Below are 27,914 nucleotides of genomic sequence, written 5' to 3' on the forward strand. Positions count from 1 at the left end.
AAAAAAATTATTATTATACTTACAGACCAGCTCACATAATGAATAGTCCATAAACTATTACACAGGCTGGGCACGGTGGCTCACACCTGTAATCCCAGCATTTTGGGAGGCCGAGGTGCGTGGATCACCTGAGGTCAGAAGTTCGAGACCAGCCTGACCAACACAGTGAAACCCTGCCTCTACCAAAAATACAAAAATTAGCTGGGCATATTGGCGGGCACCTGTAATCCCAGCTACCTGGGAGGCTGAGGCAGGGGAACTGCTTGAACCCGAAAGGCAGAGGTTGCAATGAGCCAAGATCACACCATTGCACTCCAGTCTGGGCAACAGAGCAAGACTTCATCTCAAAAAAAAAAAAGAAGAAAGAAAAAGAAAAAGAAAAAAACTACTAAACAAACAAACAAAAAATTATGGGTCTAACATGAGTAACAGTCAAATTAAAACAGGTATTTTGCATGGGGAGACTCTGAAGCATAAACCAAAAAGTTATACCGTAATAAATTTAATACAAAGCAGAGAGCATAGACTTACTTTCAGTAATTTTGAGAATTTTTGTTTTCTCTCTAGTAAATTAGACACCTTCTTAAAATGATTTATTTTGTTCCAATATTACTTTTTTTGGGCTAAAAATAGTTTCAAACATACACTAACACAAACACACTACATAATTTATTTACACCTAAGATTTATCTTTAGACTAATAGATCTGTATATTTAATTCCATGTAAATCAATACTAAGAGTTCATATATGCTTGCAGCCAGAGGCCACATGTTAAAATAAAAATATATTAAAATTTTAAAAAATATTTATTCAGGACACAGAAATGTATGGATTTTACTTGGGTTTGTATATAATTTTCATTATGACCATAAAAATGACCCTATAGTCAATAGCAACTTAATTGTACATTTAAAAATAACTAAAACTGAAGAACTGAATTGCTTGTAATACAAAGAATAAATGCTAGAGGTAATGGATATGTCATTTCCTCTGATGTGATTATTACATATCACATGCCTGTATCAAAATATGCCATATATGGCATAAACATATACACATATTACATATCCACAAAAATTAAGAAAAATAAATTTGAATGTAAAAATAAGAATAAAATTTAACCTATAGGAACAATATTTTTTAACTTATTGGCAATTTAAAGCCACTGGCAAAAAGATTACTAGAGATCTCAGTCCATTATCTTACCAAATAGTGTATTGTTACCATCTTTTACCTACACCACTGAATAAGGTGGAATAGGTTAAAGTTAGTGGCATAATGCTTCAATGAATTCATGATAGTATTTAACATGTTAAAAATGCTGAATTAAAAAGTTCACACATAATTTATAATTTTAAAATATAATGTATATTATTCCATAAAAGTACAATATTACTAACTTAATGTTAACTAAATAAGAAAGCTTTTCTTTCATAATGATGCAGAAAAATATTACTCTGAACACCTACCTCATGCATAACTCAATATTATGTTAACCCAAAGAGCCTCTTTACTTAAATTTTCATCATGTATCTTACATTTTAAGGTCCTTACCTTTCCATAGAAAAGGTCACAAATAATACCTACCTAATAAAAAAGAATCTCTCATATCTTTTATGCAGCAACAATTAGTCACGTTTTCGCATGTGAATACACTAGGAATGGTGAAACAGCATGAAGTAATTTAAGAGTTTAACTCCATTATTATTCGCTTTTAAAAAATTCTGTATTTTCAAAAAAAAAGTATACTTTGAATGTAATTATAACTCTCCAAAAAAATTCTACTTCTTTTAAAGTTATACACAATTAATGCTTACACAAACTTTAGTTTGTATTATTTCCTACACTCAGCACTCTGATTTAGTGTAATGTCTAAAGTTTGAGTGCCCTAGATATTTCTACCGTGAATTATTCCCTGATATTTACATAGACTTAATTTTGGATTGAACATCTTTCATATTTAATGCATCTGCAAAAATATATTTTAGTATGAACTCTTTGGTGTTTTATAATTTGTAGTTTTTGAAAAAATGTTTTTCCAAATTCAGCATATTTGTAGGGTTTTCTTCAATATAAACTCCTTGATACTGAACAAAATTTTAATAACTCCCTCAGGGTTTTCCTGTAGTACAAAATGTGTACAATAAGCTCTGTGATACAAGTAAAGGTATTACAACCCTCTTCATATTTGTAATGCTTTTTCAAAATAAATACTCTTCTGCACTTTAAAGACATACGTTCTTATCTTTTGATGGTAATTAGACTTTTAATGCTTTTATTTAGTATGAACTCTTTGATTTTGAGTAAGATGTGAGCAGGTATTAATGGTTTTTTTACTTTGTCTATATTTGTACATTTGTTTTCAAATATAAACGCTTTCTGGTGCAATAAGCTGTAAGCATTGGTTAGAAGCTTGGCCACATTGTTCACAGTGGTAGTTTTTTCCAGTATGAATTATCTTACCCACAATCAATTGTTGACAATCATTTAAAGTCTTTGTCACATTCTTCACATTTCTAGGATTTGTCAGGAGCATGATTTTCTTTGTTTAGAAAAGTTTGAGGTGCTGTCAAAAGCATTGGCACATCTTTCAGATCTGCAGTTTGTCTTCAGTATGAATAATCTTATATCTGTTAAGAATTGAGGACTTTTTTAGGCTTTCCATATTATTCACACTTGTAAGATTTCTCTCCAATATGAGTTATCTTATCTGTAGTGAGATGTAAGGACTGGTTAAAGGCTTTGCCAATTTTTTCCCATTTGTAGGGTTGCTGTCCAGCATGAATTTTTTTATGTTTAGTTAGGGCTGAGGACTAGAAAAACACTTTGCCACATTCTTCACATTTGTAGGGTTTTACTCCAGTATGAAATTATCTTACGTTTAAAAAAGGTTGAAGACAGGTTAAAAGATTTCCCACATTTCTTCAGATTTGCAGGGTTTCTCTCCAGTTTGAATTCTCTTATGGTTACTCAGGATTGAAGACTGCTTAAAGGCTTTGCCACATTTTTCACATTTTTAAGGTTTCTCTCCAGTGTGCATCCTCTTACGTCTACTTAGGGGTGAGGATCATATGCTTTGCCACATTCTTCACATTCGTAGGGGTTATTTGCAGTATGAATTATCTTATGTGTAGTAAGATTTGAGAATTGATTAAAAGCTTTCCCACATTCTTCACACTTGTAAGGTTCCTCTCCAGTGTGAATTATCTAATGTTTAGTAAGATTTGAGGATTAAAAGCTTTTTCACATTCTTCACATTTGTAGGGTTTCTCTCCAGTGTGCATCCTCTTATGTTTAGCATTGAGGACCATATACATGCTTTGCCACATTCTTCATATTTGTAAGGTTTCTCTCTAGTATGAATTATCTCATGTTCAGTAAGCGTTGAGAAACTTATAAATGCTTTCCCACATGCTTTACCCTTTTTAAGGTTTCTCTCAAGTATGAATTCTCTTATGCTTAAAAAGGGTTGAGGACCAGATAAATGATTTACCACATTCGTCACACTTGTAAGGTTTCTCTCCAGTATGAATTATCTTATGCGTAGCAAGATTTGAGGATCGATTAAACGCTTTGCCACATTCTTCACACTTGTAAGGTTTCTCTCCGGTATGAATTATCTTATGTGTACTAAGATTTGAGGATTGACTAAAAGCTTTGCCACATTCTTCACATTTGTAGGGTTTCTCTCCAGTGTGAATCCTCTTATGTTTAGATAGGGTTGAGGACAATATAAAAGCTTTGCCACATTCTTCACATTTGTAGGGTTTCTCTCCAGTATGAATTATCTTATGTGCAGTAAGGGTTGAGGATTGGCTAAAAGCTTTGCCACATTCTTCACATGTGTAGGGTTTCTCTCCAGTGTGCATTCTCTTATGTGTAGTTAGGGCTGAGGATCGGCTAAATGCTTTACCACATTCTTCACATTTGTAGGGTTTCTCTCTAGTATGAATTTTCTTATGTTCAGTAAGGTTTGAGGACCATATAAATGCTTTGCCACATTCTTCACACTTGTAAGGCTTCTCTCCAGTATGAATTATCTTATGTTTAGTAAGATTTGAGGATCGATGAAAAGCTTTGCCACATTCTTCACATTTGAAGGGTTTCTCTCCAGTGTGAATCCTTTTATGTTTACTTAGGGTTGAGGGCCATATAAATGCCTTACCACATTCTTCACATTTGTAGGGTTTCTCTCCAGTATGAATTATCCTGTGTGTAGTAAGGTGTCCGAACTGTCTAAAAGCTTTGGCACATTCTTCACATTTGTAGGGTTTCTCTCCCGTGTGCAGCCTCTTATGTCTAGTTAGGGTTGAGGACCATATAAATGCTTTGCCACATTCTTCACATTTGTAGGGTTTCTCTCCAATGTGCATCCTCTTATGTATGGTTAGGGCTGAGGGTTGGCTAAATGCTTTACCACATTCTTCACATTTGCAGGGTTTCTCTCCAGTGTGTATCCTCTTATGTATGGTTAGTGTGGAGGATTGGCTAAATGCTTTGCCACATTCTTCACACTTGTAAGGTTTCTCTGCAGTATGAGTTATCTTATGTGTAGCATAATTTGAGGATCGATTAAAAGCTCTGCCATATTCTTCACATTTGTAGGGCTTTTCTTCAGTATGAGGCTTCTTATGATTAGTAAGGGTTGAGGACCAATTAAAGGTTTTTCCACATTCTTTACATTTGTATGGCTTCTCTGTAGTATAAATGCTTTTATGGTGGGTTTTGTGTGAAAGCATGCAAAATGATTTGACACAATTTTTACATTTGAAAGGTTTCTTTCTAGTATGTCTTATCTTATATCTGTTTAAATTTATAAATTTATAAAAGACTTTCATATATTTACCACATTGAGATACTTTGCCCTGGGTAGTTGTGAAACACTGGTTAAGTACATTATAGCCTTCTTTGTGTACCTTACACTCATCCACACTTTTACAACCTTTTCTTAACTGTAAGTTCTCATGTCCACATTTTTCAAATCTTCTTAGTATTACTTTTTGAAAAGAATCTTCCATGCCCTGCTCTGGCCAAATGTCTTGAGCAAAATGAGGACATATACCTGGAAAAAAGAAAATTAAAATAATTTACTCCACTTACTATATAAATATAGTTTAAAAATCTTACCTATAAAATTATACAACCTACATAAACAAGATGGTTTTGCAAAAATACCACAGACCCTAATTCTTTCACAGACATTTAAATGTAAGAAAAACATACAAACCAAAATACATCTGTGGGAAATTTATAAATCAGTTAAGTGTGTGCAGTGTTCCAGATGAGCACAATGCAAAAAACCACATAGAAGAAAAAGAAAAGTCTAAATTAACCCAACACAGCTTTTCCTGCTTCCCACTATAACATAGTGCCTTTAGAAGTAAATTGCAAACTCTTGATTTCTGTTTTAAAAGAAAGGTAAGATACTGGCACATTCATTGTCATTTCTGGCTTTTAGGGGCTTTTCCTGACACTGGTTTCTGTCTCTCATGACATAAAGTGCTGACAGAAATGGTGGTATACTTTGGAATGAGAGTTTCAGTCTGCTGAGATCAAAGAAAAATGTTCCAGCAGCAGCCAGACTGCAGTGCCACAGAAAAGGAACAAGTGTAGCAAGTGATTACTGACTCCTACAAAGTAACATGAATAAACTCTAACTAAAAAATAAACACAAAATTTCAGGCAACACAGGTCCTAAGAATATGTCTGAAAAACTCCCATAATCACGAGCCAAGATAATTGTTTTCAGACTATGCCAGGAGCTACATTATAAAAATTTTGACAGGTAGTTTTTTTAATGTAAAAAACTGAAAGCTTATAATATATACAAAATAGGGCAGTATCATCCCATCAAAAATAGCATAAAATTTTCTGAAATATAAAAAACTAAGATTTATACATTAATTTTAAGAATTGTTAATAAATTGAATACTGATTAAAACAAGAACAGAGACAAGTATGGAAAATCAGAAAAATGAGGACGAGAACAAAAATATTTAACATTTCAAAAAAAGACAGAAACTGTGGATGTAAAAAATACAAAAGGAAACTAAAAGATCCTAAAAGTTAGAAAAAAAAGATGTAAAAATAAAGGAGCTCCGTTGAGGTTTTGGCTGGGGGGCGGTGGCTCACGCCTGTAATCCCAACACTTTGGTAGGCCAAGACAGGCGGATCATGAGGTCAGGAGATCGAGACCATCCTGGCTAACATGGTGAAACCCCATCGCTACTAAAACAATAGAAAAAATTAGCCGGGCGTGGTGGTGGGTGCCTGCAATCCCAGCTACTCTGGAGGCTGAGGCATGAGAATGGCATGAACCTGGGAGGCTGAGCTTGTACTGAGCCAAGAACGTGCCACTGTACTCCAGCCTGGGCAACAGAGGCAGACTCTGTCTCAAACAAACAAACAAAAAAAGAAGCTCAACAAATATATATGCAAATACACAAAAGTAGAATTTCTTAGCATTATCCTAGTGGTGCAGAAAACATTTTTAATTATTCTCTGAAATTTGAAAGATAAAAGCAGAGAAATCATTATAAACATCTGTTAATGAATATACAATATAAAAGATATAAATAGCAACATAAATGACAAGTTTTAGAGATGATGTAATAAAAAAGAATTTTTGTATACAGCTTAAGTTTTTTTTTTTTTGCCAGATTAAAATATATTATTGTATTTTTTACACGTTATATGTAATCACCAATGTACCACAAAAATATTTGTATAAATACACAAAACAGGCTGGGTGTAATTGCTCATGCCTGTAATCCCAGCACTTTGGGAGGTCGAGGCGGGTGGATCATGAGGTCAAGAGATTGAGACCACCTTGGCCAACATGGTGAAACCCCGTCTATACTAAAAAAGGAAAAATCAGCCAGGCATAGTGGCACATGCTTGTATTCCCAGCTACTCAGGAGGCTCAGGCAGAAGAATCACTTCAACCTGGGAGGCAAAGATTGTAGTAAGCTGAGATACACCACTGTATTCCAGCCTGGGTGAGAGAGTGAGACTATATCTCAAAAAAAAAAAAAAAAAAAAATTTGTATGCAACTTAAGTTTATTTATTTATTTTTTGCCAGATTAAAATAAATTGTTGTATCTTTTAGAGGTTATATGTAATGCCCAAGGTACCACAAAAATATTTCTATAAATTCACAAAAGAGGCTGGGTGCAGTGTCTCACACGTGTAATTATAGCACTTTGGGAGGCCGAGGTGAGTGGATCACCCGAGGTCAGGAGTTCAAGACCAGCCTGATCAACATGGAGAAACGCTGTCTCTACTAAAAATACAAAATTAGCCAGGTGTGGTGGCGCATGCCTGTCATACTAGCTACTCGGGAGGCTGAGGCAAAAGAATCACTTGAATCCGGGAGGCAGAGGTTGTGGTGAGCTGAGATCACGCCATTGCACTCCAACTTGGACAACAAGAGTGAAACTCCACCTCAAAAAGAGGAAAAAAAAAAAGAGAAAAGAAAACAATGAAAGCATATAAATACAATCTTCAAAAAGACAACAATGGAATAAGAATAAATGAGAGACACAGACGTAAAAATCAAATAAAATGCTTAATAAAATAAAGTTTCTTTCAGAAAATTATTTAAATATATAGAAAATTAACTTTTAAATTGAGACATATTTTCAATAAATAGATTTATTAAAACATTTTAAAAAGGCAAGATACATTTTGCCTTTCTACAAGAGTCAGTTGAGATCTAATTTTAAGGCCGGGTGCAGTCGCTCACGTCTGTAATCCCAGCACTTAGGGAGGTTGAGAAAGATGGATGACAAGGTCAAGGGTTCAAGACCAGCCTGGCCAACATGGTGAAAGCCCGTCTCTATTAAAAATACAAAAATTAGCAAGGTGTCGTGGCAGGCACCTGAAATCTTAGTTATTCGAAAGACTAAAGCAGAAAGTCACTTGAAACCGGAAGGCGGAGGTTGCAGTAAGCGGAGATCACGCCACTGCACTCCCGCCCGGGTAAAAGAGTGAAACTCTGTTTCAAAAAAACAAAATAAATAAAATAAATCTAATGATTAAAAAAGATTGGAAGTGGCAGGGTGGAAGTAGACATTCCATGCAAAAATTAATCAAATGAGAGCAGAAACAGTAAAAATAATCATACACAAGCTACATCTTAAGTCAAAAAGCATAATATTTTATAAAATATACTTGACATCGAAACTCCAAAGAAACAAAGAAGGACATCAAAAAACATAGATTAATTCACTGGAAACCTATGAGAAATCTGTGTGTGTGTGTGTGTGTGTGTGTGTGTGTGTGTATGTGTGTGTGTGTCTCACATTAGGGTTCCAAATACATAAAGCAAATTAGTAGAAAGGAAGCAACACAAAGAAAGCAATATAATTAGATGAAGATATTTTAATAATACACTTTCTGTAACAAAAACTAAAACAAGAAAGAACGTTAACAAGGGAACAGACTACTTAAAGGTTGTATAAAACAATTACTCCAAACAAAGCTATGGAGAACACTCCTTAACAACATCAGAATACACACCCTTCTCAATAGCTCATATGTTTTCCTTGATAGACTGCATCTTACGCCAAAAAGGAAATCTTACCAAAATTTTTATTTTTATTTATTTATTTATTTTGAGATGGAGTTTTGCTCTTGTTGCCCAGGCTGGAGTGCAATGGCACGATCTAGGCTCACCACAACCTCTGCCTCCCAGGTTCAAGCTATTCTCCTGCCTCAGCCTCCCGAGTAGCTGGGATTATAGGCATGCGCAACCACGCCTGGCTAATTTTGTATTTTTAGTAGAGACAGGGTTTCTCCATGTTGGTCAGGCTGTCTCAAACTCCCAACCTCAGGTGATCCACCTGCCTCGGCCTCCCAAACTGCTGTGAATACAGGTGTGAACCATGGCACCCAGCCTTCAAAATGTTTAAAAGTAAAATTTTATGAACTACTTTCTATGACCAAAATGGAATGAGTGTACAACGACAAGAGAAAAAAACTGAAAAATTTACAAATACACAGAAATTAAACAACACATTACTGAGTGTGCTCTTATGCAGAGATTGAAATAGTTAAATTGTGAAGAGGTCCATCCTGCTCAATGCAATCTACATATTTAATGCAATGTTTTCCAAATTCCTCATTGCATTTTTGAAGAAACAGAAACAGCAACCCCAAAAGTATATAGAAGCTCAAGAGACAATAAAGTACCCAGGAAACTTAAAAAAAAAAAATGCTGGAGGCATTAAAGTTCTTAATTCAAAACACGCTACAAAGCTACAGAATTAAAACAATTTGGTACGAACATAAAGGTAAATAAGTAGACTATAAAATAGAATGCAGCACGTATATAAACTTTTACATAGATTATCATATAAGGAGTCATTTACATACTCCTAATTATAGCGGCATTGTTACTGTAAGCTAATAGGTGAAAGCAATGCAAATTTCTTTCACTAAATAATTCAGTAGATATAATTTGAAATATAAAAATTCTGAGGCCAGGCACAGCGGCTCATACCTGTAATCCCAGCACTTTGTGAGGCTGAGGCAGGCAGATCACCTGAGATGAGGAGATCGAGGCCAGCCTGACCAACGTGGAGAAACGCCATCTCTACTAAAAATACAAAATTAGCCGGGTGTGGAGGCACATGCCTGTAATCCCAGGTACTTGGAGGGCTGAGGCAGTAGAATCGCTTGAACCTGGGATGCAGAGGTTGCGGTGAGCCGAGACTGTGCCATTGCACTCACTGCAGCCTGGGCAACAAGAGTGAAACTCTGTCTAAAAAAAAAAAAAAAAACCAAATTCTAGAATATAACTCAGTATTCAAAAAGCAGGAAATATTCTACGAACTATAAATATAAATCTTGACAGCATTATGCAAAATGAAATGAGCCAGCCACAAAAAGACAGAGATTGTATGAGATATATGAAGGAGTTACACTCTTAGAAACAAAGAACAGAGTGGTTTTTGCAAAGTGCCATAAAACAGAAAAAACTGGGGCCAGGCATGGTGGCTTACATCTGTAATCCCAGCACTTTGGGAGGCCGAGGCGGGTGTATCACCTAAGGTCAGGGGTTTGAAACCAGCCTGGCCAACATGGCGAAACCCCATCTACTAAAAATGTAAAAATTAGCCAACCATGGCGGTGGGCACCTGTCATCCCAGCTACTCAAAACGCTGAGGCACTAAAATTGCTTGAACATGGGAGGTGGAGGTTACAGTGAGCTGAGATAGCACCATTGCACTCCAGCAAGGATTGACAGAGCAAGACTCCATCTCAAAAAAGAAAAAAAGAAGGAAAAATTGGTAGTTGTTTAATATGTATGAAGATTTAGCTTTGCAAGAGAAAAACATTTTAGCAATATGTTGCATGACAATGTCAAGGTAACTATTATGACTAAACTGAATATTTAAAATATTTTGTGGTAAATTTTGTTGTGTTTTTTGGACAAGTAAAAATAAACAATAATACCTAAAAGAGATACAGAATTATGATTGTTTTAAATTATACTCAAATCCAAGTGTTTCTACCTCAAAAAATTATATAGATTCACAAATAAATAGGATGTTGAAATTACAAGAATTTTATGACTTCTCATCTACACAGGATTAGAAAAACATTCACAACAAACTTACACAACAAATATACATGTTATTAAAAAAATACAAGGATAACATTTATACAGGCAAACAAACAGATAGATAGAGATAATTCTATTAGAAAAAGACATATGGCTAATTCATATATAATTTTGCCCCACAATGTCTTAAATTGTATAATTGTATAAAGTTAAATATTGGCATGCACAATTATAATATATACTAAAAAATCAAAACACAATTAACGGATGTGTGATGGCATACCCTAAAATATGTAACAGAAAAATATAAAATTCCAAAACAAAATTAAAACATGGAATGTAAAAGTTATTAGATACTATCAACTGTATCAATATATTAACTAAGAAAATCTCAGAAGAAGAAGAATATGGAAAAAAAATAACATAGAGATTACATGAAGATATAAAAGGGTGAGAACTTCCCAAATTTTGATGTAATAAAAGGAAAAAATATTTCTAACCAATAGTATTTGATTTAAAGTTATTTCTCTTTAAAAGATGAAAATAAAAAAAACCAAAATAAAAGATGAGGGTGTTCACCAGTAGCACAGTCCTACCAAAAAAAATGGTACATGGTGGCCAGGCACTGTGGCTCATGCCGGTAATTTTACAGTTTTAGGAGGCCAAGGCTGTCAGAACACTAGAGGCCAGGAGTTTCAGGTCAGCCTGAGTAATACAGTGAGACTCTACATATAGCAATAAGAATTGTTATAATGAGTCAATTTTGTTTAAAAATAAAATACTACTGGACAGCATCATAAAACCATATATAACATAAAGCTCTCTATTAAATGTAAATATACAGACAAATATAGAAACTTTTACTATCATAAAGATGATGCATATAACTCTTAAAGCTATTCTGTAGAATATTTAAAACAAAATAAAAACCTGCATGAATGTTAATAAATACACAATATGAAATAATTTTTAATATTAATGACAAACTGAAAAATATAGAGGTATAACCTTTATATTCAATCGAAGTTGTCATGAGATAGAAATATACTGTTTTAATTTTGAGATGTTTCATGTAAACTCCATTTTTAAAGATGATACGGTTTGGCCATATCGCAACCCAAGACACATCTTTAATTCCCACATGTTGTAGGAGGGACGTGGTGGAAGGTAATTGAATCATGGAGGCAGGTCTCTTCTGTGCTGGTCTCATGATAGTGAATAAGTCTCATGAAATCTGAAGGCTTTATAAGGCAGAGTTTTCCTGCACAAGCTCTCTCTCGTCTGCCACCAGGTGAGACATGCCTTTCACCTTCCACCATGATTGTGAGGTCTCCCCAGTCACACAAAACTGTAAGTCCAATAAACTGCTTTCTTTTCTAAATTGCCCAATCTCAGGTATGTCTTTATCAACAGCATAAAAACTGACTAATACACAAGATGATTATGAAGATAATATTTATAGAAACTATGCAAAATGAGATATAAAAAACAATTGAAGCACATCACTACACAATTAAAATGAAATTTAAGGCAATAAACCAACATATAAAAAACTACCACTGAGGAACACGTAAAACAATAACAATAAAAGTAGTAACTTCATTTTTAATAAATAATTTTAAATATAAATTAATTAAACTACTTAATAGAAACAAATGTAATCTCAGGACTTTGGGAGGTTAAGGTGGGCTGATCACTGGATCTCAGAAATTTGAGACTAGCCTCGGCAATGCGGCAAAACTCCATCTCAACCATAAATACAAAAAAACCAGCTGAGTGTGATGCTACACACTTGTAACCCAACTACCTGAGAGGCTGAAACGAGAGAATCTTCTGAGTTTGAGAGGTTGAGGCTGCTGTGAGCCATGATCACCACACTGCAAACCAGCCTGGTTGACAGAGTGGGACCTATCTCAAAAATAAATGAATAAACAAGTAAATAAATGAAATTATAAAAAGAAAAAATAAAATGCTTTAGTGGCTTAAGAAAAAGGAAACAATATGCCACCTACAAGGGACTCATTTTAGCATTGAGTTAAATAGGCTGAAAATTACATAGTGAAAAAAAACCTGTATTTTATGAAAATAGTAACTACAGTTAGGTATTAGACATGTTTTAAGTCAAGTGCTAACGTGAGACAAACATTGATAGTATATATTGGTAATATAGGTTGATTTATCACAAATATATAACTATTATATCTATCTATCTATGTATCTATCTATCTATCTATCTGTATGTGTATGTGTATCAGGGTTCCAAAATATATAAAGCAAATATTGACAAAAGTAAAGCAAGAAATACATAGCAAAATAATAATTGTAGACATCAAGACCCCATTTTCCATAATAGAAAATTCATATTAAACAAAAAATAAGAAAACAGAAAATCTAGGCAACGTTATAGACTGTATCAATTATTTTGCATATAGATGAATATCGGACAGTGGATAACTTATAAAGAAATAATATTTATTTGGCTCACAATTTAGCAGACTGTAGAAAAAGTGTGTGCCAGCATCTGCTTCTGGTGAGACTGTCACCAAACTTAGAGTCATGGTTGAAGATGAAGAGTAACTGTACATATTACATGATGAGAGACAAAGCAAGTATGAGATGAAGGAGCCAGGTTCTTCTAATAAACCTGCTTTCATTTGAATTAATGGAGTGTAAACATTTTGATTACTGAGAGGACGGTGCCAAGCTATTTATGAGGACTTTGCCCCCATGACCCAAACACCTCCCACCAGGTCTCACATCCAACATTAAAAATTACATTTAATCATAAGGTTTGGAGGACATGAACATCAAAACCATATTATAGACCAATTAGGTTTAACAGATGAGTACAAAACTTTCCAGTCAAAAGCAAGAGAATACATGATATTCTTATTTGCACCTGGTGTATTATGTTAGGACACATATTAAGTTTTACTAAATTTAAGAATGCCAGCTTGGTGGTGTAGCTCATGCCTATAATCCCAACACTTAGAGAGACCAAGGTGGGAGGATTACTTGGAGTCAGAAGTTTGAGGCCAGCCTGGGCAACATGGTGAGACTCTATTCCTACAATCAAAGAATTACTCAGACATGGTACTTCATGTTTGTAGTCCCAACTACATGAGACACTGAGGTGGAAAGATCACTTGAACCTGGTAGGCTGAGGCTGCAGTGAGCCAAAATCATGGCAGTACACTCTGGCCTGGGTGACAGAGTAAGATGCTGTCTCCTAACAAAAACCACAACAAACACAACAACAATAACAAATAAATTTAAGAAGACCAAAATTACACTTTGTGTTGTCTGATCAAAACTGAATTAAACTAGAAATTAAAAGTAAAATTAAAAAAAATCCAAAAATATATGAAAATAAAACATACTCTTCAACATATGTTTGCTCAGGAATCAAAAAAACATTAATTTTTCAAAATGTCAATACAACCTACAGCGGTAGACACATTCAATATAATTTTTATGGCTGGGTGAATTGGCTCACGTCTGTAATCCTAGCACTTTGGGAGGCTGAGGCAGGTGGATTGCCTGAACTCAGGAATTCGAAACCAGCCTGGGCACCACAGTGAAACCCCATCTCTACTAAAAATACAAAAAAATTAGCTCGGCATGTAATCCCAGCTACACTGGAGGTTGAGAGAGAAGAATTGCTTGAACCTGGCAGGCGGAGGTTGCAGTGAGCTGAGATCTCATCACTGCACTCCAGCCTGGGCGACAGAGCGAGACTCCATCTCAAAAAATAACAATAGCAATTTTTATATAAATCCAGATAGGAGTTTTTTAAGGAAATACTGTTTCAAATGTTAAAATTTTATTATGAACTACAGCCAAACACCCATAAAAAACAACAAAGAGACATTACATTTTCTGATTTTGAAACATACTAAAAGCAACAATAACAAAAACAACGTGGTACTGACACAAAGATGAAAGAACAGAATAGAGAGCCCAGAAATGAACCCTTCTGTATAAGGCCAAATAATCTCCCACAAAACTGATATGAGCACACAACAGAAAAAAGATAATCTTTTCAAAAAATTATGTTGAAAGCTGAATATCCATACTGATAAAATGAAGGTCGATTATTGACCTATATCATATGTGAAAAATCTTTTAATTAGACGTAGGAAGATTAACATTTTTTTTTGGAGACAGAGTCTCGCTCTGTTGCCCAGGCTGGAGTGCAGCCCAGGCTGGAGTGCAGCCCAGGCTGGAGTGCAGTGGCGTGGTCTCAGCTCACTGCAACCTCTGCCTCCTGGGTTCAAGTGATTCTCCCGCCTCAACCTCCAGAGTTGCTGGGATTACATGCACACCACCACGCTTGGCTAATTTTTTTGTATTTTTAGTAGAGACGGGGTTTCACCATGTTGGCCAGGATTGTCTCGAACTCCTGTCTTATGATCTGCCCACCTCAGTCTCTCAAAGCGCTGGGATTACAGGCATGAGCCACCACGCCTGACTGGATAACTTCTTAATCTCTTTAAAATATATAGGGAAAACACGACATTAGTCTTGGCACCATTTTCTTAGATACAAAATTAAATGCATGAGCATCAAAGAAAAAAACAAAAAATTTAACTACACTACACTTCAACATTTCTGCACATATAAATATTTAAAAGAGGGATAATGCCTCCTAGAAAATGGGTGAAAATATTTACAAATTACATGTGATAGGAGTCAATATTCAAAAACTACAAACAACTTTTAAAACTGAACAATAGCTGGGTGCGGTGGCTCACACCTGTAATCCCAGCACATTGAAAGGCAGGGGCAGGCGGATCACGAGGTCAGGTGTTCCAGACCGTCCTGACCAACATGGTGAAACTCCGTCTCTACTAAAAATATAAAAATTAGCCAGGCGTGGTGGCACGCACCTGTTATTTCAGCTACTCATGAGGCTGAGGTGGGAGAATCGCTTGAATTCGGAAGGCGGGGGTTGCAGGGAGCGGAGATCTCACCATTGCACTTCAGCCTGGGTGACAGAGCAAGACTTCGTCTCCCAAAAAAAAAAACTGAACAATAAAGTTGAATAACTTTATTTAGAAATAGACAAATTGAAATAAATTTTCATCAAAACATTTGAAAGGACACTCAAAACTAATTTCCAGAGAAATGCATAAACATCATAATGAAAAACAAAATCCCCTCACACTCATTTAAATTGCCAGTAACAATTTTTTGAAAACACCAAATCTGTTGATGACACAATAAAAATGAAACCCTTGGCCGGGCGTGGTGGCTCAAGCCTGTAATCCCAGCACTTTGGGAGGCCGAGGTGGGAGAATTCCGAGGTCAGGAGTTTGAGACCAGCTTGACCAACATGGTGAAACCCTGTCTCTACTAAAAATACAAAAGTTGGGTTGATTGTCGGTGGAAAACAAGGATACACCCATTATTTTATAATATTATAAATGTACTTCAAATAATTAATAAATTATTAAATCCAGTGATTCCATTTATGTTTCTATATCTAAAATATCTAACATAGGACCTTGAAGACATATTTGATACAATGGAATATTATTCAGCCTTGAAAAAAAATCTTGTCACATTTAAAGATACACTCTGAGAATATTATGCCAACTGAAATAAACCATTAACGAAATGATAGATGTTATGATTTCACTTATACGAAATATATAAGATAGTCACACTTGTAAAAACAGAAAGTGGAAGGGTGTTTCTCAAGGGCTAAAGAGAGTACAAAATGGGTAAATGTTATTTAATGGATATTGAGTTTTAGTTTTACAAGATGTAAAATTTCAAGAAGTCTTTTGCATAACAATGTGAATATACATGACATGCCTGAAATAAGAATATATATATATATATTTATATTTAAGACAGGGTCTTAATCTGTCACCCAAGTTTGAGTACAATGGGACAGTTATGGCTCACTGCAGCCTCACGCTCCCAGGGTCAAGTAATCCTGACCCTCAAACTCTCAAGTAGCTGGGACCACAGGTGCACACCACCATGCCTTGCTATTTCTTAGAAAAAAATATTTGTAGAGAGAGTGTCTCCATATTTGGTTGGTCTCAATCTTTTGAGCTCAAGCAATCCTCCTGTCGCGGCCTCTCAGATTCCTGGTTTTACAGATGTGAGCCACCACCATGCCTGGCCCTGACATGTACATTTAAATAGATTGAAGAAGCTAAATTATATGTTATGTGTTTTTTTTTTTTGAGACGGAGTCTCGCTCTGTCGCCCAGGCTGGAGTGCAGTGGCGCGATCTCGGCTCACTGCAAGCTCCGCCTCCCGGGTTCACGCCATTCTCCTGCCTCAGCCTCCCGAGTAGCTGGGACTACAGGCGCCCACAACCGCGCCCGGCTAATTTTTTGTATTTTTAGTAGAGACGGGGTTTCACCGTGGTCTCGATCTCCTGACCTTGTGATCCGCCCGCCTCGGCCTCCCAAAGTGCTGGGATTACAGGCGTGAGCCACCGCGCCCGGCCTGTTATGTGTTTTTAAAACAATAATTTTTTTAAAAACTGGCGACGATACAGGATTACAAATCTTTTTTAAAAATTACCTTCAAATCACAAAAGAATTATTCTCACACAAAGGAAATACATATTCATCATTAAATACATGGTGAAAATAAGGCTATTTCCAAGGCTACTCCCTTAGACAAGACAAAACCAACATTGAAAATGAGCTAAGAGGCCAGGCAAAGTGGCTCATGCCTGTAATTCCAGCACTTTCAGAGGTCACAGTGGGCATTTCGCCTGAGGTCAGAAGTTCGAGACCAGACTGAGCAACATGGAGAAATACCATCTCTACTAAAAAAGATATATACAAAATTGGCTGGGTGTGGTGACACATGCCTGTAATCCCAGCTACTCAGGAGACTGAGACAGGAGAATCACTTGAACCCGGGAGGCAGAGACTACGGTGAGTTGAGATCGTGCATTACACTCCTGCCTTGGCAACAAGAGTAAAACTTCCTCTCAAAGGAAAAAAAAAAAAAAAAAAAGAGCTAAGAAAGAATATATAAGGTATAACCAAAATTGGGGTCATATTTGTAGATATAAACACACACACATATATATAATTTGATTGTGATAGACATGGCTCATTTATCTTTTAATTAAACTCCGCATTAAATTAAAGTATACAGAACATAATATATAAGTAAAAGCAGTAGGCACAATAAACTGACGTTAGGAAACTTACACTACATTACAAAAAATACTAATATAGAACTGCAACACAATAACAGAAATGTTTACTCATTACATCTAGTTGGCAACATTTATGTACATTAACAGATAATTTGTCTAGATAACTGCAGTGTTTGACTGTAACTGTGCATTCATGGAAGGCAGGCATTTAAAATTACTGGCATGTATTGTATGGTAATAAAATTTCAGAGAAAATGCAGTACAATCGTAAATAGGAGGTGGTAATGAGAAACTTTTAATAGATTTAAGCATTTAAAAGAAACTAGTGTCCATTTTTATGTTTTAAACATATGCTATTTTTACACAAAATAAAACTACTGTAATCCAAGTTTAGAAGCAAAGAATAGCCTTACGTTGCTAAATTATATATATATTTAGCAGAATATGGTCAGAGCCTCATATATAAAACAAATATTTGGGGAATAAATTATGTTATTATTTAGATATAGGCTGACAAAAGTCGTTGAAAATTCTATAATTCCTTTTTGCCTGCCTGCATATTAATTATCTAATTTAATTCAGGAACAACATGCAAATTCTAGAATATTGCCCTAAATGTCAGAATGTAAAATTACAGACACATTTGAAGTAGAAAACAGAATGTAAAAATTTATATGGAGAGTGACATTAGTAAGATAAAAAAATAAAAGGTGACCTATTTGCTTATCCCCTGACAGCAAGAAAATGTGTCACCCATTCCTCACAAAAATGCTTTTATGAGAGAACGAGGCATCATGGTTCACACCTGTAATGAAAACTATATGGTACATTACAGTTGAAGAATTGCTTGAGGTCAAAATATTAAGATTTGCCTGGATTATGTAGCAAGACCTCATCTAAAAGAAAAAGTGCCTTTAAGAGAGCTCTCAGATCCAGGAAAGGGGTTGTGAAACTCTGCTAAAGCCCAAGATTCAAGGTAATTCTGTTTAGAAGGCAGGCCCCCATTCGGGCTGCAAACTACATGCAAACTACTGTTTTTGGCTACAGACAAGAAAGTGCTCCACCTAACTTGGTTCCACGGAGAATTTTAAACTTAATTCTGTAACCAGCCCAAACTCTTCACAGCCACAGTCTTGGGGGCCAGCAGTGGGGAGCAGGGCAGGGGGGCTGCCCTCCCAGAGGCCTGGAGGAAAACCTCCATTTATAGCCATGATGGCAGGCCTCAGACCTTGGCCTTCACTGTGGTCCCTGAAGCAGTTTCATGCCTCCAGTTCCAGCTCCCCTAGCCACAGTTCATGGCCAGTTCTGCCTATGCAGAAATCCAAAGTGACCTGGGAAAATCCTCTCTTGTACTGGGTGAAAGCCATGCTCATCTACATCCTGATATAAAAAACACCATATACAGACCTGACTGCAGAAACCTGCCCTTGGGTCTGCCCAGCAGAGCAAAGTCCTGAAGGATATTCGCTCTGTCTAAAATTTAAATGAGAATTACAACTATCCAAACCCAATTTAAGCAGACAACTAAAAGTGAACTCTTGTGCAAACCCAGCAGACTTAAAACCAAGCTACAACCCCTCTTCACTACAAGCCCAGAGGGCATTCTATCACCCTGGGGGTACAACAAAAACAGATTTTTAGTTTCTGAAACCAGTTTATAAAATCCTGAAGAGGTGTTTGCTCCTTCAAATTTACAGACACCAATGCAAAACTATTGTTTCTTGCTGTCAGTGCTTCTATTTTAACATAGCACTGAAAGTATGTGAAAGAAATAGTCAAAAGGAAAATTTAATCACTGAAATTGAAAACCAGTAAGTAAAACGTTGCTGTTTGTAATTATGTAATCTTATATATAAAAAAGTACATTAAAATTTGTTTAAACTAATGAATACACTCAGTTGATTAGCAAAATATGAAATTAACATACAATTATGTTATCATTCCATACACTTAAAACCATCTCTGATAAAATAGAGTAAAAACATTCTTATTTACAATAGCAATAAAATAATCAATTTTAGAGCAAATATAACCAAGGAGCTCATAAGTCTTTTAAGTGAAAGATGTATCAATAAAAAAAATTGGAGAGGACACAAATAAATTTAAAACTATTTTATTTCTATTGAAAGAATAAGGATTGTGAAACTGCCATATTATCTAAGGTGATCTCTAGATTCAATAAACTCTGTATCAAAATTCCAGTTTTTTTTCCACAGTAATGAAAAATATAATCCTAAAATGTACATGAAACTACAATAAATTTTGAATAGCCAAAGCAATCTTGAGGAAAAATAACAAAGCAAAGGACATTATACTTTATAATTTTAAACTATACATATATATAGAGAGAGAGAGAGAGTCTTGCTCTGTCACCCAGGCTGGAGTGCAGTGGCACGATCTCGGCTCACTGCAACCTCCGCCTCCCAGGTTCAAGCGATTCTCCTGCCTCTGCCTCCAGAGTAGCTGGGATTACAGGCACCCACCAGGCGCCCAGCTAATTTTTTTTATTTTTAGTATAGATGAGCTTTCACCATGTTGGCCAGGCTGGTCTCAAATTCGTGACCTCGTGATTCACCTGCCTTGGCCTCCCAAAATGCTGGGATTACAGGTGTGAGCCACCACACCCAGCCCAAACTATATTTCAAGACTATAGTAATGAAAACAGGATGCCCGTTGCAGCCAATGGAAACCGGACACAGCAGTAAAGTGAACATGTCAGGTTATAAATGACCCTGTTTCCTTTGTTCAGTGTACTCTCGTGGCAAAACTGCTGGCGAGTGTCCCCTTTCTGCAGGAAGTAAAATTGGTCATATTAAATAAACAAAAAAAAAAAAAAGAAAGAAAGAAAAAAACAGGATGAAATGAGCCGAAAAACAAACAAACAAACAAAAAACCCAATGAAACAGAAACCACTACTCTCATGCAAAAAGAGAATTTAAAAAATAGTTTAGGCCAGGCACGGTGGCTCCCGCCTGTAATCCCAGCATTTTGGGAGGCTGAGGTGAGTGGATCACCTGAGGTCAGGAGTTTGAGACCAGCCTGGCCAACATGATGAAACTCCGTCTCTACTAGAAATACGAAAAATTAGCCAGGTGTGGTGGCGTGCACCCGCAACCCCAGCTACTCAGGAGCCTGAGGCAGGAGAATCACTCGAACCCGGGAAGCAGAGGTTGCACTGCGCCGAGATCATGCCATTGCACTCCAGCTTGGGCCACAAAAGCAAAACTCCATTTAAAAAAAAAAAAAAAATTAACATAGAGTGTCTCAAAATTACGCAGATATCTATCTGTCCACAAAAACAAGAAAAAGTCAGATTGCATGTTCTTTTATATGCCATGAACAGTACTTTGGCTGTCACTGTAAACGTTAAGGAAGATCATTGAAGGGAAAGTAGAATTCTTTGAGATTTTATAAGCATAAGCAGAAGATGCCCCTATGTGAGAGTATAATTTTTTTTTAATTTCAGGCTTCCCAGAAACTTATTTCCTTTGGAACGCAGCTTTCCAAATCACTTTAAAGACTGGCTTTCTTCTTGACGTTAGACCTCTCATCCATGTCATCTGTTGTATTTACTCTCACCTACCTGGTGGTTCATCCACCATCTCATGGCGCTTCATATTCCAGGGCTCTTTGTCTTTCTCCAGACAGATGATGAGGTCTGGCTTAGAGACAGCAACACCTGTTTTATTAAAAATAATTAACATGAATCTTGCTCATATTCTCCAATTACCAAGTAATGTGCAAAGTAAAAGGGATATAATAGAATATTCTAATAAATTTATATCATATACTAATTTATAACAGACATTTTTAAATATTTAGAGAATATTTTAATTGTGTAGGTTCTTAATTTCACTGCCTGGTACTACTGAATCAAAAATTGGTAATGGCGCTGAGATTTTTAGCTGTGAATAACAATATTTTATGCCACTAAGCTTCTGAAATTACCACTAATCTAAAGTGAAGAGCACAGATCAGCACAGGAATGAGGAAAGTTCAGGTTAAGATGAAACATCTTGAAGAAATTTTTTCTAAACAGACAAATCCCCAGGATTTTCTTGAAAACAGAAATATGAAAGCATAAATTACCAGAAAACACTACGAAAGAAAAATAAAAGCTTTAGTTTATATTAAAAATTTTGTATTAAAGTTATCCTCACCCAGGAAAGCCAGGTTTCTGTAGTTCTCTAACATCACATTCCTATATAAATTCTTCTGTGCAGTGTCCAGGCACTGCCACTCCTCCAGAGAGAATTCTATGGCCACATCCCTAAATGTCAACAGTCCCTGGAAAACACACACAAACACAAATATTTACAAAGTGGCTATGGGCAGAATTTTTCATTTGACTCAAGGTAAAATCAGAAAGTGAACAGAACTGATTCTAACTTATAAGAGGGACTGAAATTATCCAATAAAATAATTGTCAAAACACAAACGTTTTCTAATGTATTCTCTAACTCTGAGAGAGTGGCATAATATCCACATCAGTGTATATATGATACTTGTCTGAATGATAAAGTGTAAAAATGTACTAACATGTACATTTTTGAGTGCTGTATTTACATAATACAGAATGAGCTGTGTATATTTTTCAGATGAAAAAGACATAGCTGTTTATATTTTTCAGACAAAATAAACATGTTGAGTTAGAAGGTACCACTCAAATTTAAATGTGTACAATAAACTGGATATCTCGTTAATGCAGATTATTTTTTCAGGAGATCTGAAATAAAGTCTGAGTTACTGAATCCCTATCAAGCTCACTAGTAATGCAAATGTTTTGGCCCCAAAAGACTATTTTGTCAAATATCCAATAAGTGGAAGAGTCTGTTTTTTTCCAGTTTTTCTGGTCTGTAAACAAAGATGAGAGCTTTCATTTACCAACAAAAGATAATGCAAAGAATACCTAAAAAAAACTGGCAGCTGCCAATTAAATGTGATGGTTTATGCACATCGGAGGCATAAAGATACTTAATGATGAAGAGAAAAATAACTCCATACAGAAAAAATCTGTGAGAGCTTATTAAGTGAGTTATTAACATCAACTGCACCTGGACAAGTTTCTATAGTGTGCTGATGCACCCAGGACACAGCATCACTACTGAGATATTGCCCCCACGAAAGTAAATTACAGTCTGAATTTAACCATAAGAAAATATCATTTTTATGGAAAGTCCAAGATACAGATATCTTCCATGTTCTACAATTTTTAATAGTGATTTTAAGTAGTCTTTCTTTAGCACCCTAATAAGCAGGTATCTGCTGATAGTTTTTTCATAACTTCCTGGGTAATAAATGCCATCCTGTTTAAATGAGCATTTTCTTAATCGTGTAATGAATGCATAGATGTTGAATACTGTAAGAAATTCTTCTTCAAAAGTTTAGCTTACTTAAGTTTCTTTGCCCTTTTTTTCCTTGCTTTCAAGACGAGACGACTTCTTTACTCTCTGCGTTCCCCCTTCCCTGGTAAACAACCTTTTCCCCAGTTCTTATCTATGGAGTTCACATCCCCCATCTGCTACACACTCTGTGAATTACTCCTCCCATCGCAAGGGCTACTTCCGCTGAAACTGATCTTCCTGCCTTCCCACCGATATAACCGCATTCCTGCACTTTTCAAGTTAGCCAACTGGGTTTAGCCAATCGGATGGTGCCGTCCAACTCCAGCCAACGGAGGCAGGACACAGTAAGAAAGACAAGCTGCTTTAGAGGTAATAAAACTCCCCTACTTTGCTTTGTTCCTCATGGCAACCAGACCTATGACTTACAAGGGGCACCCTCCTGCAGCTTAAGCTTTAATTTCCATGTTAGAGTTATTAATTTCGTTTTTGAAACTAAAACTGTTAGAAAAACTCAGCAAAAGTACTCAAGCACAGTGTTCATATAACCAAAGAACATTTTAAGGTGCTTACATTTTATACCTCAGTAAGAAGAGCAAAAGTATGTATTCCTTTCAGGCAGTAAATGTATTATTATTTGTATTAAAAATCATGTAGTAAACAAAAAAAGGATGTAGAACAAAGATATTCACTGTCAAAATTTTATCCTGCTAAGAAAAGGAACTGAAGTTTTCAGTAATACACGTAACTCACCAATTATCTACCACATTTTTTTGGGAAATGTATTCATTGTCTACAGCGAAACTGAAGAGAGATTTTTCTTTTTTTCCTTGCTCTACCATTCTAAAAGTGAGATGGAATTCTGTATTAAATCACTCAGCCATAAAAACACATGCTTGAGAAAATTTCTAAACTCACTGAGAAAGATAAAGTAACAGTTTTCAACAAATAAATTATGAAATTTTTTTGAAACTCACCTTTTATGCCCTTTGTAAATATTTTCTTACCTTTCCAGCTCTATTAATAAAATGCAATATACAGTTAAAAAACTGAGGTCAGCTGAGCACAGTGGCTCATGCCTGTAATCACAGCACTTCAGGAGGCCAAGGAAGGTGAGTCACTTGAGGCCAGAAGTTTGACACCAGCCTGGCTAGCGTGGTGAAACTCCATCTCTACTAAAAATAGAAAAACTAGCTGGATATGGTGGTCCACACCTGTAATCTCAGCTACTTGGGAGACTGAAGCATGAGAATCACCCGAAGTGGGGATTTGGAGGTTGCAGTGAGCAGAGATGGCACCACTTTGCTCCAGCCTGGGTGACAGAGGGAAACTCTGCCTTAAAAAAATACATAAACCTTAGGTCAAAATAAGTGAACAAATCCTTTCAAGGCACGTCTTACCCGTGTGTCAAGTCAGGCCATTCGATTAGTTTATTGTCCCATCCCATCCTTCTCACTTATGTGCTCAATAACCCCTCTCAGGAGACTCTGAACTATGCCCCAGTGAGTGCCTCAGGCGCATTTTACACCGCAAGTTCTTACACCACCACAATGGAGTCAGTTTTTTGGTTTTTGGTGGTTTTTTGGTCTTTTGGAATGCTGATTTTTTTTCTAGAAATTTTTTACTATTTTTCTTGCGCTATTTTTCTGACCCCTAAAGGAATCCGGGACGCAGAAATTATTTTTCTCCTCAATGCTTGTATCTACTGGCTGACCAGCAATGTGTCTCCAAGAAATGAAAGTTGGGTTGGGTGAAGACAATATTAATGTCTCAAGGAATTAAGTTTTTTTAAAAAAACAAAAGTGCACCAGAAAATACCTCTTAGCCCCAAGGCATCCATCTGCACACTTGAGAAGCTACACTCAATACCTCAGGTTGTCCTATGAGAGAATATGACCCAGTAGCTGATATTCACTAGACGCTCTAGCAGACATAGCCACAGTGGGTATCATTGTTTATCACCATGCAGTACTGAAACCCAGGTCCAAGCAAAAACTGAAGGGTGACTGAAGACATATCACCCTATAAACTTTCCAAAAAAAAAAAAAATCTTGACCCAAAAACATCCTGATAAGATATATGTGACTAGGGAAAATAAAAGAAAAAAATACACAGAGATAGTTTACAATAGTGTCAGATTATTCTTTGCTTTATTTTCATAGGAAATATTTACCAAAAAATAAAATAAAATCTCTTTAAATGTGCCATCAAATGCTTTGTCAAAAAATAATTAATTCACCAGGCACGGTAGCTCACATGGATAATCCCAGCTCTTTGGGAGGCTGAGGAGGGTGGATCACTTGAAGCCAGAAGTTTGAGACCAGCCTGGCCAGCATAATGAAACCCCGTCTCTACTAAAAATACAAAAATTAGCCAAGCATGGTGCCAGGCATCTATAATTCCAGCTACTTGGGAGACTGAGACAAGAGAACCATTTGAGCCCAGGAGGCGGAGGCTGCAGTGAGCCTAGATCATGCCACTGCACTCCAGCCTGGGTAACAGAGTAAGGCTCTGTCTCAAATATTAAAAAAAAAAAAAAAAATTATTCATTAAAATAGGTATCAATATGTACACTAAAGGACAAATAGTTGATAAAGTTATTTAGGGAGGAGAAACTGGCATTTGGCAATGTCACGAAACTGAAAATTTAGTATCTTACTGCAAGCCAGTCAGGCTGGAGGAATAGGGGATGAGGGGCAGACTTGAGGCCCTGCTTGGGACACTAGTGAAAAATTCAGGGAAAAATCAGTCCCCTGTGGAGTGTGAAAATCATTAATTGGCAGGAAATTAGATTTAGGTGGCTCTATTTCCTGGATTTCTACTTCTAAAAAAAAAAAAATCTAAACTGAAGAGCATTTTTTGATAAATTACTACATTGGCAGAAACAAAATCCAGGCTTAACCAACTATAAACTGCCAATTAAGCCCTGATTACACAACCAGGATATTTCCACCTTGATTGTAAAAATTAAGAAACTAGGACGGGCACAGTGGCTCATGCCTGTAATCCCAAAACTTTGGAAGGCCAAGGTGGGTGGATCACCTGAGGTCAGGAGTTCGAGACCAGCCTGACCAACACGGTGAAACCCCCCCATCTCTGCTGCTTAAAAAAAAAAAAAAAAAAAAAAAAAATTGCCAAATGTGGTGGCGGGCCCCTGTAGTCCCAACTACTAGGGAGGCTGAGGCAGAAAAATCTCTTGAACCCGGGGAGCGGAGGTTGCAGTGAGCCGAGATCACACAACTGCACTTCGGCCTGGGCAACAGAGAGAGAAAACAAAACAACAACAACAACAAAACAACAACAAAATCTACATAACTGTACCTAGCCAATTATGGAATTTGGTTTTCTTTATCATGAAACTTTTAAAAGCCTTTCCTTCCATGGATTACAAATTACAAACCACAGCAAGGTGCTCTAAAATTTTTGAATCACACTTCGATTAAATTATTTAATGTTTTTGCAGTGACGCTCATAAATTTTTAATAGGAAAAAAAATGGCCTGAAAACCCCGCGGATCAAAGCTCTTCCCATTGATGAACCCGCACCCCGAGTCAGGATTCTGCCCTGACCTTTCTCCCGTGGTCCCTGCACAATCTGAGAGAGACGCGGGGCTACTGGTGCAGAGCTGCGCAGAGAGGGCTCCAGGCCAGGGCACAGTCACTGCGCAGGGAAGAGACAGGACGCCCAGAGCCCGCCTGTCAGCGCCGCCGCCATCTCATGGCTGAAGGGGGCGGAGGCCGAGCTGAAGGAGAACTCGGGGCGCAGATTGTATAGCTGATTGAGGGGAGGCCTGAGTCCCGCCACAGCCGCTTCCCAACGGTTCCAGCCAGCCCCCTTCCCTCTCTCGGGATGTCAGACCCGGCACTCTCACCATTTCTAGGCTTCCAGGGGGCAGGTCACAGGGCCACAGAGGCTGCGCCCCTAAAACCAGAAGACACAAAGTAGTGAGGAGAAGACCTGAAGCTCCCGCTTCAGTTAGAGACAAAGGCCCCGCCAAATCCCGGAAGCCGCCCTGTTCGCTCCAGCTGTATGCCTGATTGGACAGTTCCCAGGACAGCGTCTCTGTTTGGATAACGTTTAAGACCCCGCCTTCTAAGGCCCCGAGTGACAGAAGATGTCATCAGACGTTGAGCTGAATGAAGAAAGATTGACAGCCTAAGCTTCAGCCTTTTCGGGCGGGGCTTCCTCCCTGAGCTTAACCAGGCCCATCCCAGAGCACGGAAAAATTCTGTCTCTTCTTTGCTGTCTCTTTTTTTCAATGTATTGAATGTGTGAATAATTTTTTTTTTTTTTTTTTTTTTTGAGACAAAGTTTCGCTCTTGTTGCCCAGGCTGGAGTGCAATGGGACGATCTCGGCTCACTGCAACCTTCGCCTTCAGGGATCAAGCGATTCTTCTGCCTCAGCCTCCAGAGTAGCTGGGACTACAGGTGCATACCATGACACCCGACTGATTTTTGTTTTTGTGGTAGAGATGGGGTTTCACCACGTTAACCAGGCTGGTTTCGAACTTCTGACCTCAGGAGATCCACCCGCCTTGACCTCTCAAAATGCTGGGATTACAGGCGTGAGCCACCACGCCTGGCCAACTCGATATTATTCTTAAAGCAAAATTAGGAATGCCTTTATTCCCCAGATGTTGGAATATCTGGGCATTCCTCCATCTGGTTCTGCTTAGTCAACATTATTAATTCGTTTCTTTAACCATAAACATCTAGAGGCTAGGAATGCCTAGTTTGCTGAGAATGCAGCCCAGCAAGTCTCAGCGTCATTTTCCTAGTTCTCTCTCAAAATGGAGTCGCTCTGGTTCAAATGATTCTGACATTTTTTCCCCTTCTTTTACAAGCGGACCCTTAATCCTAAGTG

The 27,914-nt window shown here is 37.0% G+C and overlaps 4 protein-coding genes across 4 annotated transcripts in view; 1 reads left to right on the forward strand and 3 right to left on the reverse strand.

Annotated features, from left to right (window-relative positions):
- LOC126942223 (zinc finger protein 724) overlaps positions 1-26,937 on the reverse strand; it is a 715,842-nt gene extending 688,905 nt beyond the window's left edge. Inside the window, exon 1 of the mRNA XM_050769576.1 lies at positions 26,922-26,937. Within this exon, the coding sequence (XP_050625533.1) occupies positions 26,922-26,924 (3 nt within the window). The 5' untranslated portion in view covers positions 26,925-26,937. The remainder of the gene's footprint in view (positions 1-26,921) is intronic.
- Positions 1-26,939, reverse strand: part of ZNF91 (zinc finger protein 91) — a 227,612-nt gene extending 200,673 nt beyond the window's left edge. Inside the window, exon 1 of the mRNA XM_050769481.1 lies at positions 26,922-26,939. Within this exon, the coding sequence (XP_050625438.1) occupies positions 26,922-26,924 (3 nt within the window). The 5' untranslated portion in view covers positions 26,925-26,939. The remainder of the gene's footprint in view (positions 1-26,921) is intronic.
- The window catches only part of LOC126942233 (zinc finger protein 675), a 328,161-nt gene that overhangs the window by 101,000 nt on the left and 199,247 nt on the right, over positions 1-27,914 (forward strand). The gene's annotated exons all lie outside the window — the stretch shown is intronic.
- Positions 1,403-27,012, reverse strand: LOC126942229 (zinc finger protein 726). The gene is made up of 4 exons (XM_050769584.1): positions 26,922-27,012; positions 21,869-21,995; positions 21,292-21,387; positions 1,403-5,064 (listed from the first exon to the last, which is right to left on the reverse strand). The coding sequence occupies exons 1-4, from the start codon at positions 26,922-26,924 to the stop codon at positions 3,440-3,442; spliced, it is 1,851 nt and encodes a 616-aa protein (XP_050625541.1). The 5' UTR covers positions 26,925-27,012; the 3' UTR covers positions 1,403-3,439.

Source organism: Macaca thibetana, chromosome 19, assembly GCF_024542745.1.
Source record: "Macaca thibetana thibetana isolate TM-01 chromosome 19, ASM2454274v1, whole genome shotgun sequence".
Taxonomy (NCBI): Eukaryota; Metazoa; Chordata; class Mammalia; order Primates; family Cercopithecidae; genus Macaca; species Macaca thibetana.

Excerpts from the sequence above, each read along its gene's own strand:
- LOC126942229 (XM_050769584.1), bottom strand. Across the intron at positions 21,388-21,868 it reads CAGAAACCTGGCTTTCCTGG|GTGTTGCTGTCTCTAAGCCA; the intron begins GTGAGGATAACT and ends TTAATAAAACAG. Across the intron at positions 5,065-21,291 it reads GATGGTGGATGAACCACCAG|GTATATGTCCTCATTTTGCT; the intron begins GTAGGTGAGAGT and ends TCTTTTTTCCAG.